Source organism: Hippoglossus stenolepis, chromosome 1 (assembly GCF_022539355.2).
Source record: "Hippoglossus stenolepis isolate QCI-W04-F060 chromosome 1, HSTE1.2, whole genome shotgun sequence".
Classification (NCBI taxonomy): domain Eukaryota; kingdom Metazoa; phylum Chordata; class Actinopteri; order Pleuronectiformes; family Pleuronectidae; genus Hippoglossus; species Hippoglossus stenolepis.
This window is the reverse complement of record NC_061483.1, coordinates 14275917-14290032: the sequence shown is the minus strand read 5'-3', so window position 1 is coordinate 14290032 and position 14116 is coordinate 14275917. Positions and strand designations below refer to the sequence as shown.

Below are 14116 nucleotides of genomic sequence, written 5' to 3'. Positions count from 1 at the left end.
GATTAAAATTATAATAATTAGTGTTTCAGACTGGCACATAGCTCATTGCAGTCTCACATTAAACATAGATTCATCTGGTTTGATAGATTATCAAACAGCATTGGGCATGTGCGTGTGTGCGTGTGTGTGTGTGTGTGTGTGTGTGTGTGTGTGTGTGTGTGTGTGTGTGTGTGTGTGTGTGTGTATGTGTGTGTGTGTGTGTGTGTGTCAGGCAAGCACGCGCACACTTTTCACATGTCAGATGTCTCCCCAGGGCTCTGCACAGAATCACTGAAGGCTTTTGGTTCAGTGTCCAATTTGCTTAAACAAACGCTCTCACACTCATGAATTCTTATGTAAATTAAGCAACAACACTACATGGCTATTATTTCATTGGAATATGTTATTTTCTCAAGACAAGTTGATATTTTAAGACAAGCGGCTTATGAATAAGAAAGAGCCCTCTAATTAGTTTTAAATTTGAAAATTTGACAGAATGACAAAAGTGCGTCATGAAATAGGTCAAAAATCTGCTCGCTTAACATAAATTCCCAGAGTAGTGGAAAATACCAGGATACGATAAGAGCACATGAATATATAGTATGCATAATGCTGCTCATGTGACTGAAGACAGAACAGAGCATAAAAAAAGAGAGAATGAATGAAATGCAGGAAAGATACGAACAGAAATACTCACCTCATAATTTGGAGGGATTCTGGCACCAAACCCCAAAGCTGAAAATCTTTTGTCACTGAAACGACAAGCGAATGAATTAGTTATGCATTACAGTAAGTGCAGTTTCATCTGGGATGGGGGTTGACAGCAATCAGAAAATTATTGATGTCTTCTATCCATCTGTTCATGTTTCCAGGGGCAAACCCCTTGTTTGTTTGAATTTCATAAATGTTAAAAGCTTCAGTTACAAATGGAAATCTGTCCCACGTTCCCTGCAGCCAGTGTGTGCACCTGCCTCAGTCTGTATTCCCTCAATCTTTCATCGTACCACTCTCTGAGCAGATTCCGCTGTAAGATTGTGTGGGTAGTGTCAAAGGTCAGGGTCAGTTTTGTCTAAACAACAAGACAAAGATTGTGTCTCAAGCCTCTCTCTTCTTGCCAGACAGTGCATTATATTTAGAACCACCTATCTCATGTGGGTCAGATTTATAAACAGGGAACTTTTTCACAATAAAGCGCGTTCCCTGAATGCGCTTTCCTGAATGACAAAAGAAAAATAGTGTCCATGGCATGTATATGTTTGTATGCATGTACTATCGGTTAATGAAACCACAATGCAAAGCCTTGAATTGCTCTTGTTAAGGTGAAGGACATCCAGTTAAACACAGAGAGGCAGAATCTCAGTGTTAGTATTACTGGATCTCAGTGCTGTATTAGAGAGAGTCAGCCACAACCTATTAGTGACTGGAAAACTAGATGGTTCTTTCTAACACAGCACTAAAGTGGCTTAAATCCTGGAACTACTTTGTCCTTACCGCTAATTTCACTTCTGAGATGTGGAGTTCCCCAAGGCTGCACTTTAGGGCGTCTTCTGTTCAACATCTACATGCTCCCACTTGCTCAGATTATGGAAAACATAAATATTTCTCATCACTACTACGCACATGACATACATGTGCATAACCATATCATCAGTGGACTATAATCTCATACAAGCTTTCTGTAAGTGGATTGAACAAATCAAAAATTGCATGTGTCAGTATTTAATTTGGTTAAACACAGGTAAAACTGAAGTAACATTTTTTTTGAGATGGCATTTTGAAGATAAAGGGACTTATGTCTCAGCAGGATTTGGAAAAACATGGGGCAGCATTCACATTCATTTACTACAAACTCCCAGAGAACTGCACGTCTGCTGCAACTGTCAGCTCTTTTAAATGAAGGCAGAAGACTTTCCGGTTTGCCAGGGCCTTTTATTAAATTTAATAATAACAAATTTCTCACAAGAGTAGGTTACAGTAAAGTGTATCTAATGTAAAGCCCTTCACCTTGCTGTTGAAAAGAGCCACATAAAATCAACTTGCTTTGCCTTTACTGAAGTGAAAATTACCACTGTGCGACTAAAACCCACTGGTTTTGCTTCCACACCCGCTGCCTCACAAGAAATCTCGATTTAAATGCTACTACAGAGTAAACTGAGGGATTGATTCACAAACAGAGCTGAAAAGTGGTGAATTACTGTGAATGTAGTCAACCAACAGCAATTCAATTTAAGTGGATAGAACAATGTTAATTGTAGCCTCAAAAGACTCGTACAATAATTTTCCTCTTAAACAAAGGTGCAGAATCTTTATAGATATACAAGCTGTGGTCAGACGTGTATTAGACACAGTCAACCAGAGAGAGAGAGAGAGAGAGAGAGAGAGAGAGAGAGAGAGGTGAAGTGTTTGATTCTCTGGGGTAAACAGTGTTCTAGCCCAGGTTACCTCTTCTACAGACATGTCTCCATACTGCTTGTGTGGTGTCATCCAAGTGTCCACAAGCCCCGACATTTGCATTTACACCATGTTTTTAGCCTCTGATATCCTCCTCGGAGGCACATTCACGTTCCCTCGGGCAACTCGGACACCGCACACACTCTCGCCCAAAGGTTCGTGTGGCTACGTCTGCTAGCATTGCCACTTCTGGTAGTGGACATTCAGTTCATTGAAACAACAGAAAACAAAAAGTGTTTTGTGGACTCAAACACTTCACTCACTCATCCTTTGGCACAGTGTATACTGTATAATACACCCAATTTACTGCAGAATTAGTTTTAATGACTTATACCTGCAGTGGGTTTTTTTGCATATTTTTACGCCCTGTCTTTGCTCTGATGGTTCTTTTCACCATTTTTGTTGTACTTATTTTATCTTTTGTGCACTTTTCAGACAGGAAAGTTATAACTAAAGAGACTATTGAGTAAACTTGTGAAAAATGTGGTTTACTGTTTTGACCAAAGTGTTTTTTCAAGACCCCTAACTAAAAATTCTCAGAGTGTAATGTAATAAATGGTGTTGATTAAATACACATTAAGCTGACAATATATTTTGAAAAAAAAAAGCAGGAAATAAATCAAGGCGCTCTTGCTGTGCAAAAATAAAAAGTGTGGGGCTAATTCATGTCGAAGACAACATCTCATCGATTTTTTTTTATCTTTTCCGTGCATTAGCCACATCAATAAAGGCTTTTAAATATTTCCACAGCAACAGCGCTTTGGTTGATTTCCTTTTTTGCATCAAATATTACCATCCCTGCACCACAGAGCACCTTCTGTGATATTTTAACTCATATTTTTCCAAACATACACACAGGTTTTTAGATTTTCTTGATAACAATATTGGCTACTCTATATTTAGTGTGCTGTCGAACTTGTAGCATTCAGCATAAGCAGCAGAGCTGTTGCAGCTTATTTCCAGTCAGATCAGTGATTGTTGTTTGTCGGCCTCCCTTATCAGAGCGTTTACTGTATTTCATTCATGCCTGATAAAACAACCCGAACTCTCCAGCTCAGTGCAATCACAACACAATATCCCCAGATCATCACCATCTGAGTTTGGGGCAAATATTTAAACTGATGTGTATGATATATTTACTCTTAACCAGTGGTTCTCAAATGGGGGGGTATGTGAACAGGTGATATATGGGTATTCAGTTTTAAGGCATTTCTCTTGTGTTGTTCTTTCACATAACTATGAAGATGTGTAATTACAAGTGGTGAGAGGGTCCTGGACTGAGAAAGGCATTGAGAGCCTCTGCTGTAAATATTGTATGGGTGTATCAAAGTCTGGAGAATTGACAGTGACGTTTGGTTTTTATTTATTTGGTGTGTTGACAAGTGATAATTGGAGAGTTGTTTGTCCTCTGGTTGAGCTAAGACGGCTTTGAGCAGCTTTTCAGTACAATCAGAGGTGTTTCATTAACTGAATGAAGTGGACTTACACAAACTTAATCATGAACTCTTGACAGAGGCAACTTGATTTGGTGAGTAACTGCTGTTATTGCTGCAGGAATAGAGTTACAGTAACACCAGAGCACAGCAGCTCAGGCTGTATTATTATTATTACTACTGTTATTTTTGCTCCTTCAGGAACCTGGAGGATAAAAAGGAAAATATGTCTTTTCACTCAACCTTGCATTCGTATATTTACAGCAGCTGCCAAAGGCAACAACAACAACAGCCTGCGGGGCTTTAGAGAATTGGAGCTCAGTTAGAAAGACGTCACTGAAAACAGTTCATGGGCCATTTAAAGCGCACATTTGGAAACTATCATTGTAAAAACAGAAAAAGGAAAAACAAGATAAACGTGAATGAACTTCAGCTCTGTGGAATACAATCGCTCATATGCTAATGTGCTGTAGTTTATCCAGGTATAGACACATACTCCAGTAACAATATCCAAAACAAATTGATAAATTAGTGCCAAGCAGGTGATAAATAATATGTTGTATGCTATTTACATTTTTCATTTAAATTTTAAATTCATTTCAATCAAAGTAACTCCCAGTACAGGCTTTTCTCCCACTGTTGTGACCTTTCAAACACACTGTGGGATGTTGTATGGATGCAAAATAATAGGAAAAAACTAATTGCTACTGTAAAATTGCTACTGTTAACAAATCGTTTCCTATGCTTGTTCTCCCAGCTTCACCAGCATAGGAAACGATTTTTTAATGAAATGGAGAGGGAGTATTTCATGCTGAGCCAATTTTATTCTGACATGTTTTCTTGTTATTGTTAACAAAGCGGATATACAGCATGTATGCTCCCACCTTTTCCCTCCTTACTTTTACAAATTGCCCTCGGAGCCGCGATGAACTGATTTCTATGTGCAAATTTAAAAATGTCTTGTGAAAGTAGAGGTATGACATAGCACTTTCGGTCCAGAGAAGACTACTGACGAGTCGTTCTCACCAAGTCAGTTTGTCCGTGAATGTCGGCAAATGTGAGGAGCCTCGGGGAGATGTGCCTGGCATCACACTGTTCTCAGCAAGGTAATCGAGCCTCTGCCCACACAGACAAGCTCGTCACTCCAGCTCCATAATGCACTCCTCTGCAAGGACTCTACAATCCCACATCACCTATATCCACTAAAGGCTAAAAGGTTTGCCTGCCCACGTTTTACACCTCAATAACAATTCCAACTTGAGAGGGAAGGGCTGCCTACACTTGCGGTCACTGTACCCGAGAGGCATGTTTCCATGCATGATGCTCCTGTGTATCTGGGTAAACATGGAAGTGATGAAGCTCCATGGATGAACTGCTCACTTTCAGGCAGGTTTTCAGTGTCTCCAGTGCTATCTCTCGGATGCTATAATTAGCCAGACAGTGCTCCCCAGATATTCATTGGGAGGATCTGCATAAATCACAAGTCAGAGTGTTAATCCTCATCTGGCTTAGTTTCTACAGATGAGAGGGTCTTTCTCTGAAACGGATCATACTATTATGAATTATTTCCCATTGATGAGCGAGCACCTGCAAGCCCCCCTGCAAAAACTAAAAAAGAAATTGTGCATATTTGACACTTTTAGAAACAAAATGTGTGTTACTGTAAATGTGTGCAAAACTGCATCAGCCAGCACATGTGCATTTACAGTAGCAGGGGTTCTCATGTGAAAATATCGTTTCCACGTTTTTAATGATTTTTCAAACTGGCTTCATGCTGCACTTTCTCTGTTAAGTCTCCAGCCATGAAGCCTCCCACTTCTTTTTGAAGTGCCTGCTATCCTGCTGTCCTAGTCCCTGGCTCTGCATGTGTTCGTTCAGGGCAATGTGCCTATCCAAGCTCAGGAGGAGGACCAGTGCAACAGATGCTGGGAGGAAACTCATCGAGCTATCTGCAGGAGAAAGCACACACAGCCACCGCTGTGAGAGACCAGACTGTGGAGTGCATGTAAAACAGTCAGGGCTGTCCTTACAAACACCACTGCATACTGTTGATTCAATAATGTGTGTGTGTGGGACTAAACTGAACCAGGACAGATGATTATATATATATATATAAAGTATATATATTTTTGCCAGAGCAGTGACATTAAAGAAAACATGAGGAGATGTCAAACCAGGGATGCAACAGTCAACCTCTAGACCCCCATGATGTCCACCTTCAACTACACTTTCAAAATAATGCTACTGTTGAAGCGAATGTAATGTAGAGGAAAATTAAGATTCTTCTTTATCCTGATAAATTACTTGATCCTTCAGCCGTGGACTCAATTTTCACTAAATTATTTCAAAATCACTAGAAAAATTATGCAATTCCAATCACTTTTTAATTCCATCCACTCGAATAGCTTACTTTGGTTTTTCTATACCACACATCACCCATGGATGAAGGCATTTGTTTCTCTTGAAAATAATTACTTCTCCCCTCAAAGAGCTGTTTGCATTTGTATTCATTTTTTGAGACATAAGCAGACATGCAAACAGAAAAACAGCACCAATTTGCTAATTTGTGTCTGAGTGGAGAGTGGGTGTGCGGTGGTAGAATCTGCAGGGAAGTCACGCAAGATGGAAAATTACATTACTTCATGATGATGGGAGAAGAAATTGAGGTCACATAAAACTAGGATAATCATGACTTGATCAAAAGTACTAACCCATTATTAAAATAAGTAATTGTAATGACTTCAATAGAAACTGATCATTTTTTTATATTATATATAATTTATATATTTACTTACAGAAGTATTTGTCTATATGTTATAATATAAGATGCATTTCCTTAACTCTTTACTTTGATTAGCTTGATTATATTATTTGTTTAATTAAAAAATGAAATGAGAGAAATGTTGTGTCTGTCATTTTTTCCCCCAATCTGTTACGCCTGATTGGTTTAGAAACAACCTGACAACTAGCTCAGAAGTCTTTAACAAAAAGCTGTCCGTTCTAAATGCCTGTGGCTTAGAGCAAGGTCAAAGTGTCATCTTTCTGACAGATCGTTAAAAGATGGAAATTCATGGATACTTGGGAAAAAAGAACTGTGAATCATTAAGGAACGACCACAGAGTGTGTCCAATATAGTGTCAGTGTCCTTGACTGCTGATGGCACCATCCTCAGCCCCTGATAAGCCTCATGCATAAGTAATTTCTGTAGAGGCCTAAATGTGATTGCTCTAATTTTGCCGTACAAACAGTTTATCGTGCATTACTTATAGAAACGGGTTTGGCACAGATTAAATTTGATTTAGCAGTGTGAACATGATGCGGACGCTAAACACGATTGTACGTGAGCTGCAAGTAATCGCTTCTTGTTTGACAATGTGAGGCTTGTAACTCGGCTAATGGATAGAACTCAGAATGCACAGTCCATTTCTGTGAGGAATTGAATTGGAGATGGAGGGGAGCTGGCAGGTCAGCAGCAAAAATATATATATATAATAACCTGCAGGATTCTGTGCCCTCTTTTTTTTCTTTACTGCTCCACGATTTCCATTACAGCCCTTGTGTGTCATTCACACAGAGTGGAGCGTTCTGCAGCTCCGATTCACAACAGGACACGCAGACAATCTTTACTGCAAAGACAAAAATAAATGACAAACCTGTCGTAGTCTTGACAGATCTCGCCTACTGCTATCAGAGCCTTCAGGTACTCGTTGGGCTGGTACGGGTTGATGTAGTGCAATGAGCAGCTGTTCCTGGGGTCTCCATTGGAGGCTGTGAAGTCAATGGCAACCTGGTAGAAAAGAAGTGCAAAGTGAACAATAGGACACAGTCAGTTAAGTTTTCTTCTGGTGCTTCAAACTTTTTTTTGTTTTTGCCAAGACTATTACTTGGCTGCTCTTGATAGAGGAAGTTATTGTAAGCGAGCGAGCCTGAAATACGCCTGATGGCAGTATAAATTATCTGATCAGAGGTAGGAACTTGAACTTTCTACACCCACATACACTGAGGCAGCAGCAGCTTCCACACTCTTAAGATCCAAGCAGCCGGCTATTTCATCCAGGAAGGAACGGCATGTATCACAGCAGTCCCCGTGATTAATATTCATAGCGTTGTGAGGTACAGCACTACAGAGGCCAGACCAAAGGGCAGGAGTGGAAGAAGGTTAGAAATTATTATTCGAGGCTGCCTACAACAAGAGAACTTAAAACACCATCGGGGAGAGTTTTCGAGAATAAAAAAGATTTTTGAAATTCTGTCTTGTGCTTCACAACAAAAGAAAAAGCTGGAAAATGTTAACTGCATTTTAACTGCGACAAACCAACGTCTGTTCATCTATAACAATAATAAAAACAATGTATTTCACTGCGCCTTTCTAGACGCTCAAGGACACATTACAATATATCAGAAATAAACACGTGAATAAGTTAAATATAAGTGTTGAATTCAGATTAGGAGACACAAACACCTATCAATACCACATATGTGACACAAGAATAGTTAAAAAGCAAGAGGCATAGACACCTAACACTTCATCATGTGAACTAAACCAGAGATGTCATGTGTGGTAGATTGTTCTATACAGAGGTGTTTTGAGATGTGAATTGAACAGTTCGATAGAGTCCAGCTGGCAGATGTGAGGGGTCAGAGGGTTCCAGAGTCGTGGTGCAGAGCAGCTGAAGGCTCGAGTAGTGCTGAGTTTGAATGTGAGGACAGAGAGAAGAGAGACCAGCTGAGGAGGAGCACAGGGCACGGGAAGGGGAGTATAGGGATGGAGAAGATACAACAGGTATGGAGGAGCCATGGTGTGGAGGGCTATGATTTAGGGCATTTCATAAAGCTACAGTTGAAAACACAATGACAGCTACACCAACTCACCGTAAAATGAATCTGGCATCCTCCCATGATGTAATCTAAGAAGGAATACACTCTGTGGAGCTGCAAGAAAAAACAAACAAATTTCTTCAGAAGATGTGTTTGAGTGGAAGAGAAAAATGATCAGCGTCAGTGTTCGTCGCATCTGGTCATTAAAACTGAATTAAATTAACTAATCTGTCGAGTGTAAACATGTTGCGATTTACGTTGTGAAAGCAACTGTAAACAGTAATTACAGTTTCACATTTAGATGAACAATAAAACCAAACAAAAAGCTCATGGGTTAATGTTTTTCTTATATACGTTTCTTCTATTTTGTTCCTATGTCATAAAGTTAAATAAAACAGCAAAATACTGTTCAACTCCCTCCTGTTAGATATGATTAATCCGTACAGCAGATTCCTACCTTAACGTCACTGAGGATGACAACTCCTGAATTTTTATAGTTTCTCTTCTTCTGTTTGTACTTTGGATTCATACAATCCCACGTCACCTTAAACAAAGAGAGTTGAAGTTGAAAAAAGGGAGCAAAATCTCTTTCGAACACACACACGAGCACATGAAGTGTTTCATCAGTGATGGATTTCAGCCTTTTTATATCCAGTCTATGATTTCAGCAGAGTAAAATGAGAAGCATATTGGAAATGGATGAAACAGTTACACGGCTGGCTCCGCTCCGTCTCTCTCACTGACCTTATTTCCACTGGAGATTTTCTGCATTTCCCTGAAGGTGGCGTAGAACTCGCCAATGAAATCGTGCTTCCCCCTGGAGTCATAATCCCACACTAGGCACTGTTATATACACACACACACACACACACACACACACACACACACACACACACACACACACACACACACACACACACACACACACACACAGACAACACTGTTTACTATGTGACTTCTGTCGGCACGGCTCTGCTCTCAGATTTCAGCTGAATGGAAGTCGTCACACACAGATTCCCACAGTGACACCTGTGGTTTTTAATGGTGTGTCATCTCACCTTGAGCTTTCGGTCCTCATCGCAGCTGCACAGGGATATGAGCGACACTTTGAAGGGCTCCCACACAGGGTTCAGGTTGTTTTTAATCACCTGTTAGAGCAGGAACATGTCACATGTGAAGAAAATGCATAAACAGCTCTGGATGAAACTGAGGGAATGTGACGTCTTTACCTCAGTTCTGTGCACGAGCTGTTCGGTCGCGTCGTCGTTGATTCTGTATATTTCCAAAAATGGGTCTGACTTACTGAAGAGATCCTGCAGGAACAGAGAAAACTGAATATGGAAGCAACTGTCTCTTAATGTTATTAACAGGCCCTAAAGCAACTGGTTCACAGAAAAGATTAGAAAGTCAATCTGAAGTATTTCCTCAGGTAACATTGGGTCAAATCTCTCTGAAGATAAGTCAAGTTAAATGAGACTTATCATTGTCATATTCAGGTTCATAATTTTAATTTCAGCCTCTGTCTGAAACATTTAGTTTAGGCTCCTGTCTCTTGTACAGTGGTTTGGTTCATATCCTAAAGATTACCATGGAGAAGGCGGGATTTATGACCTATACTGCAGCCAGCCAACAGGGGGCGATCAAGAGGCTTTGGCTTCACTTTTGGGGAGTTGTCATGATTTAAATCAGTATGTAAAAAAAAGGAATATCCTAGTTTTCTTCTTTAGTTGTAATTGGGAAATCTCATTGAGACCAAAATTAACAAGAGACAAATGACAATGAATGACTCCTACACCATCACTGAGGGTTTGATTTACAGTATTTGTCTTGAGCCAGAAAATATTTGCTGATATTTACTGTGGGTCTATGATGAGCACAGTTCAGGCGAAATAACAGAATAGCATCACCAATCAGAGTCCTGTGTTTTGGGTTATTTCATTATGTATATAAAGGTTGTTTGGCTGATGCGTGTGAGAAAAATGGCTGCTGATGCTGATTCCTCATTGCTTCTTTGCAGAGGCAGAGGTACATGTGTGTGATCAAAGGTCAAACAGGAAGCAGAACTTACAGAGCAGCATGAAGGAGACATCACTGATCTTGTGAAGTTTGAGAAAAAAATGCAATTTTTTGTGGGGTGTGGGTCAGAGCAGGAGTAAGTGTCCAAATCATGACACTTATCCCAACTTATTACATTTTCTTCTCCATTCAATCTTTAAAGCTTTTTGTTGAGCCAATAATCGCAGTGACCTGTTATCCCTTCCCTTACAACCGTCCTCGCAGCTCTAAAACATTTTAATGGGTTTCTCCAGCCAATATTTCCAGCTCACAGCAGAGACTTTACAATTTCTTTTGCACTCCACAACTTCCCGTGTGCATTATGCACCTAAAAAGCCTCAGCATCGGGTTGCGATCACCAATTCAATGAAAGCTGCATCCATTTACGTCATCGTTATTAGTGAATATCCCACTAAATTGAAAATGTGTATGATTGTGTATCCTCTGCAGTTATTTGCAATAGCCTCAAATCAACTCCTGGGTCTCAAGTCCAGAGCAACACTGATTATTTAGGTCAATTGATTCTTGATAGAGGAAAACAAATGATTACTGGGTATGTATGTGTGCAAGTGTGTGTGTGTGTGTGTGTGTGTGTGTGTGTGTGTGTGTGTGTGTGTGTGTGTGTGTGTGTGTGTGTGTGTGTGTGTGTGTGTGTGTGTGTGTGTGTGTGTGTGTGTGTGTGGTCTTACTTCTTCACATTAAGGTGAAGACATTGTTTTAAGGCTGGTAAAATTGGGGTTAGGATTACCTTGTAGTAATTATGGTTAGTTTCCAGGAAATGAATGTAAGTCAATGTACTGTCCGCTGAAGTCCTGGAGACATGACTGTATGTGTGTGTGCGTGTGTGTGCATGTGTGTGCGTGTGTGTGTGTGTGTCCCAGCTTTTGTGAGCACTGAATGAAACAGTTACTGCTGCATTTCCTGCCACATTATCCAGATACATCTCCTGAGGGACAGAGGCAAAAAAAAAAAAGAGCATCCTTTCTTTGTTGTCATAGCAACTGCTAGCCAGTGGCATCGGCAGCATGGACTGAGCGGATCAGATGCACATGTCAAACCGTAATCCCACGCTAACAATGCCGATAATGTTAATCATGGCCCCCGTTAACACAGTCTATGATATCCCATCATTAATCCTCCTCGTACATATTTTCAGCAGGTTCAGGTTATGCAGCCGTCAAGAGTGTGAGATAAATTGCTTCACCCAATATGCAGCTAATATGCATTTTGAACAACTTAATAAAACACCTGATCACTGATAAAATCTTTTAAATTCATAATATCAAACTCTAGTGTGACAGGGTGATCATTTGTCTCACCTGTTGACATCCACCATCGGCCCTTTAAACAACATCTTGGTCCCCATCAATTAACTAGAGAAGCACTTAAAAAAACACATATCTCTGCCAAGGCTGAACAGACCCCAGGCCACAGCAAGTTTTACACACTTATGGATATCTGGGCCACCTTAATATGCCTCATTTCAACACTGACGAATACCTCCTTCACAGAGGTTTATCAGTTACAGCTGCACTGTTAAGCATTTAGATGTTAACAGTGGATAGATTAATCATGAACCGATGGAGTGTGTTTAGCATTTGTTTGCTGGTGGTTTTTGGTTTTACAGAGGCAGCAGGGTCATGGTGCAGCATTTAGTGGCAGACCAGCTAAATGCCTGGTCAGAGTGGTGGTCAGACACATGTCCACTGGATGGTATTGTTTGCAACCACTTCTTGAAGAATGATACTTATAGATACTTCATTTTCATTACGCTTCCCAGCTCTATCCACACCTTTTAGCACCTTGAATCTACCTCCGTGTATGAATGGTGCTTTATATATAAAAGATAAAAGATTTTAAAGCCTCCACAGGTTACATCTTGTACGTTTTACACATATTTAACATGTTCACAGTTCTGACTATCCAAAGCTAGCTTGGTGTTTGCCCCAGTGACTGCATGAAGTCCTGTGGAGCTGCAGGTCCATACACAGCTTATTCCTCAATGTAACAGTGACGATAGCAAGACAGCTAATAAGACAAAAAAATTAATGTTTTATAACTTGTTCCTCTTTTGGCGGTGGCTACATGCCTCCACACAGACCAAGCCCCTGCATCAAGCCAGTGCTGACTGACAACATGAGTCAGCCCACTGAACACAGAGAGAACAAACTGAACATCCCTCCTCCATCAGACGACCAGTGTGACAGACCATCACTCGGGCTGATTTACGATTGGAACGCGCTAAACTACATTTCACTAAAAATACAAATCACTTAATGGTACAAACTAATTATGTTTACACATTGGCCGCAACAACTCATTAAGCAAATTATTGTCAGGGTGGCCTTTATGGCTCCTTTCGCTGTCCAGAAGCGGCTGCTGAAGCTAAGGAAATTCCTGATTACTCAAATCCCATCGCTATCTGAAACTGCATCAACTTTGCTTTGAAGCAAATGTGATGAAACTCTGTTGACATCTAAATGTTCCCACCTCTCACAGCCAGACCCTCATATATCCAGCGTCTATTCAGGAGAAGAACATTTGTAATCAACGCTTCTAAAAGTTGGCAACATTTTCTAACCAGATTGAAACTACCCGAGCAAAGTCAGTCTGTAATTGTCAACTGCATCCAGAAGCAAAATGTTTTCACATTCACACCGTTGTTCATGAACATTTTCAACATTCATTGGCTCATCATTTCACCCCATTGTGCCTCTATGATGCTGCTGCATCTGTGACATCCTAAAATGTCACAGTGATTTATTTGATTGTGCAGAAATCTGTTGTTTCATTTCAAACAAAACAAGTGTGTGCATCCTCGAGCATTTCATCAGAAGTATAAGACTTCCAGGAGGAGACTGGATACACAAAGCAAATATCACATGCACAGGAGGGATGATTTCGTTTTTAGGTTCATTTTCAAAAATAAATATGTTGTCGAAAATGTGACTTTTCCTCCCGATACAACAGAGATTTAAGGGCTGTCTCAGAGTCTTGCATCGTGATTCCTGCTCCTGAGAACACGGTGCGACTTCTGATGGCCGGAGTTTGAGTTGGATGTGAGCTCCTGCTGTCTTTTTGATTGAAACACGCCTTCAGCAAAGTTAGACAGTGTGAGAGCATGTGGAGCTAAGGTCAACATGTGAATTCAACAAGTGACAACTCAGATTTCATGTGATATAATAATCTGTCATGTAATTTACGTGTCAGACTAGTATGTTGACAAACGATCATACTTTAACTTTATATTTTAGAATAATGCAATATCATGTGTTATATAATGATTTATAAAGAAATTGAAGATTATTTTTTTTGCATGTGCACAACAATAAGTCTTTCTCTACAGTATGATGACTATTCTATTATTATTACTCCAGTCG

At 40.1% G+C, this 14116-nt stretch overlaps 1 protein-coding gene across 1 annotated transcript in view; it reads right to left on the bottom strand.

The window, feature by feature from the left end:
* cpne7 (copine VII) overlaps positions 1–14116 on the bottom strand; it is a 36164-nt gene that overhangs the window by 11558 nt on the left and 10490 nt on the right. Inside the window, exons 6-12 of the mRNA XM_035159386.2 lie at positions 9911–9994; positions 9740–9829; positions 9426–9524; positions 9139–9225; positions 8736–8795; positions 7517–7650; positions 677–731 (exon numbers count right to left, since the gene is read on the bottom strand). Of these exons, the coding sequence (XP_035015277.1) occupies positions 677–731; positions 7517–7650; positions 8736–8795; positions 9139–9225; positions 9426–9524; positions 9740–9829; positions 9911–9994 (609 nt within the window). The remainder of the gene's footprint in view (positions 1–676; positions 732–7516; positions 7651–8735; positions 8796–9138; positions 9226–9425; positions 9525–9739; positions 9830–9910; positions 9995–14116) is intronic.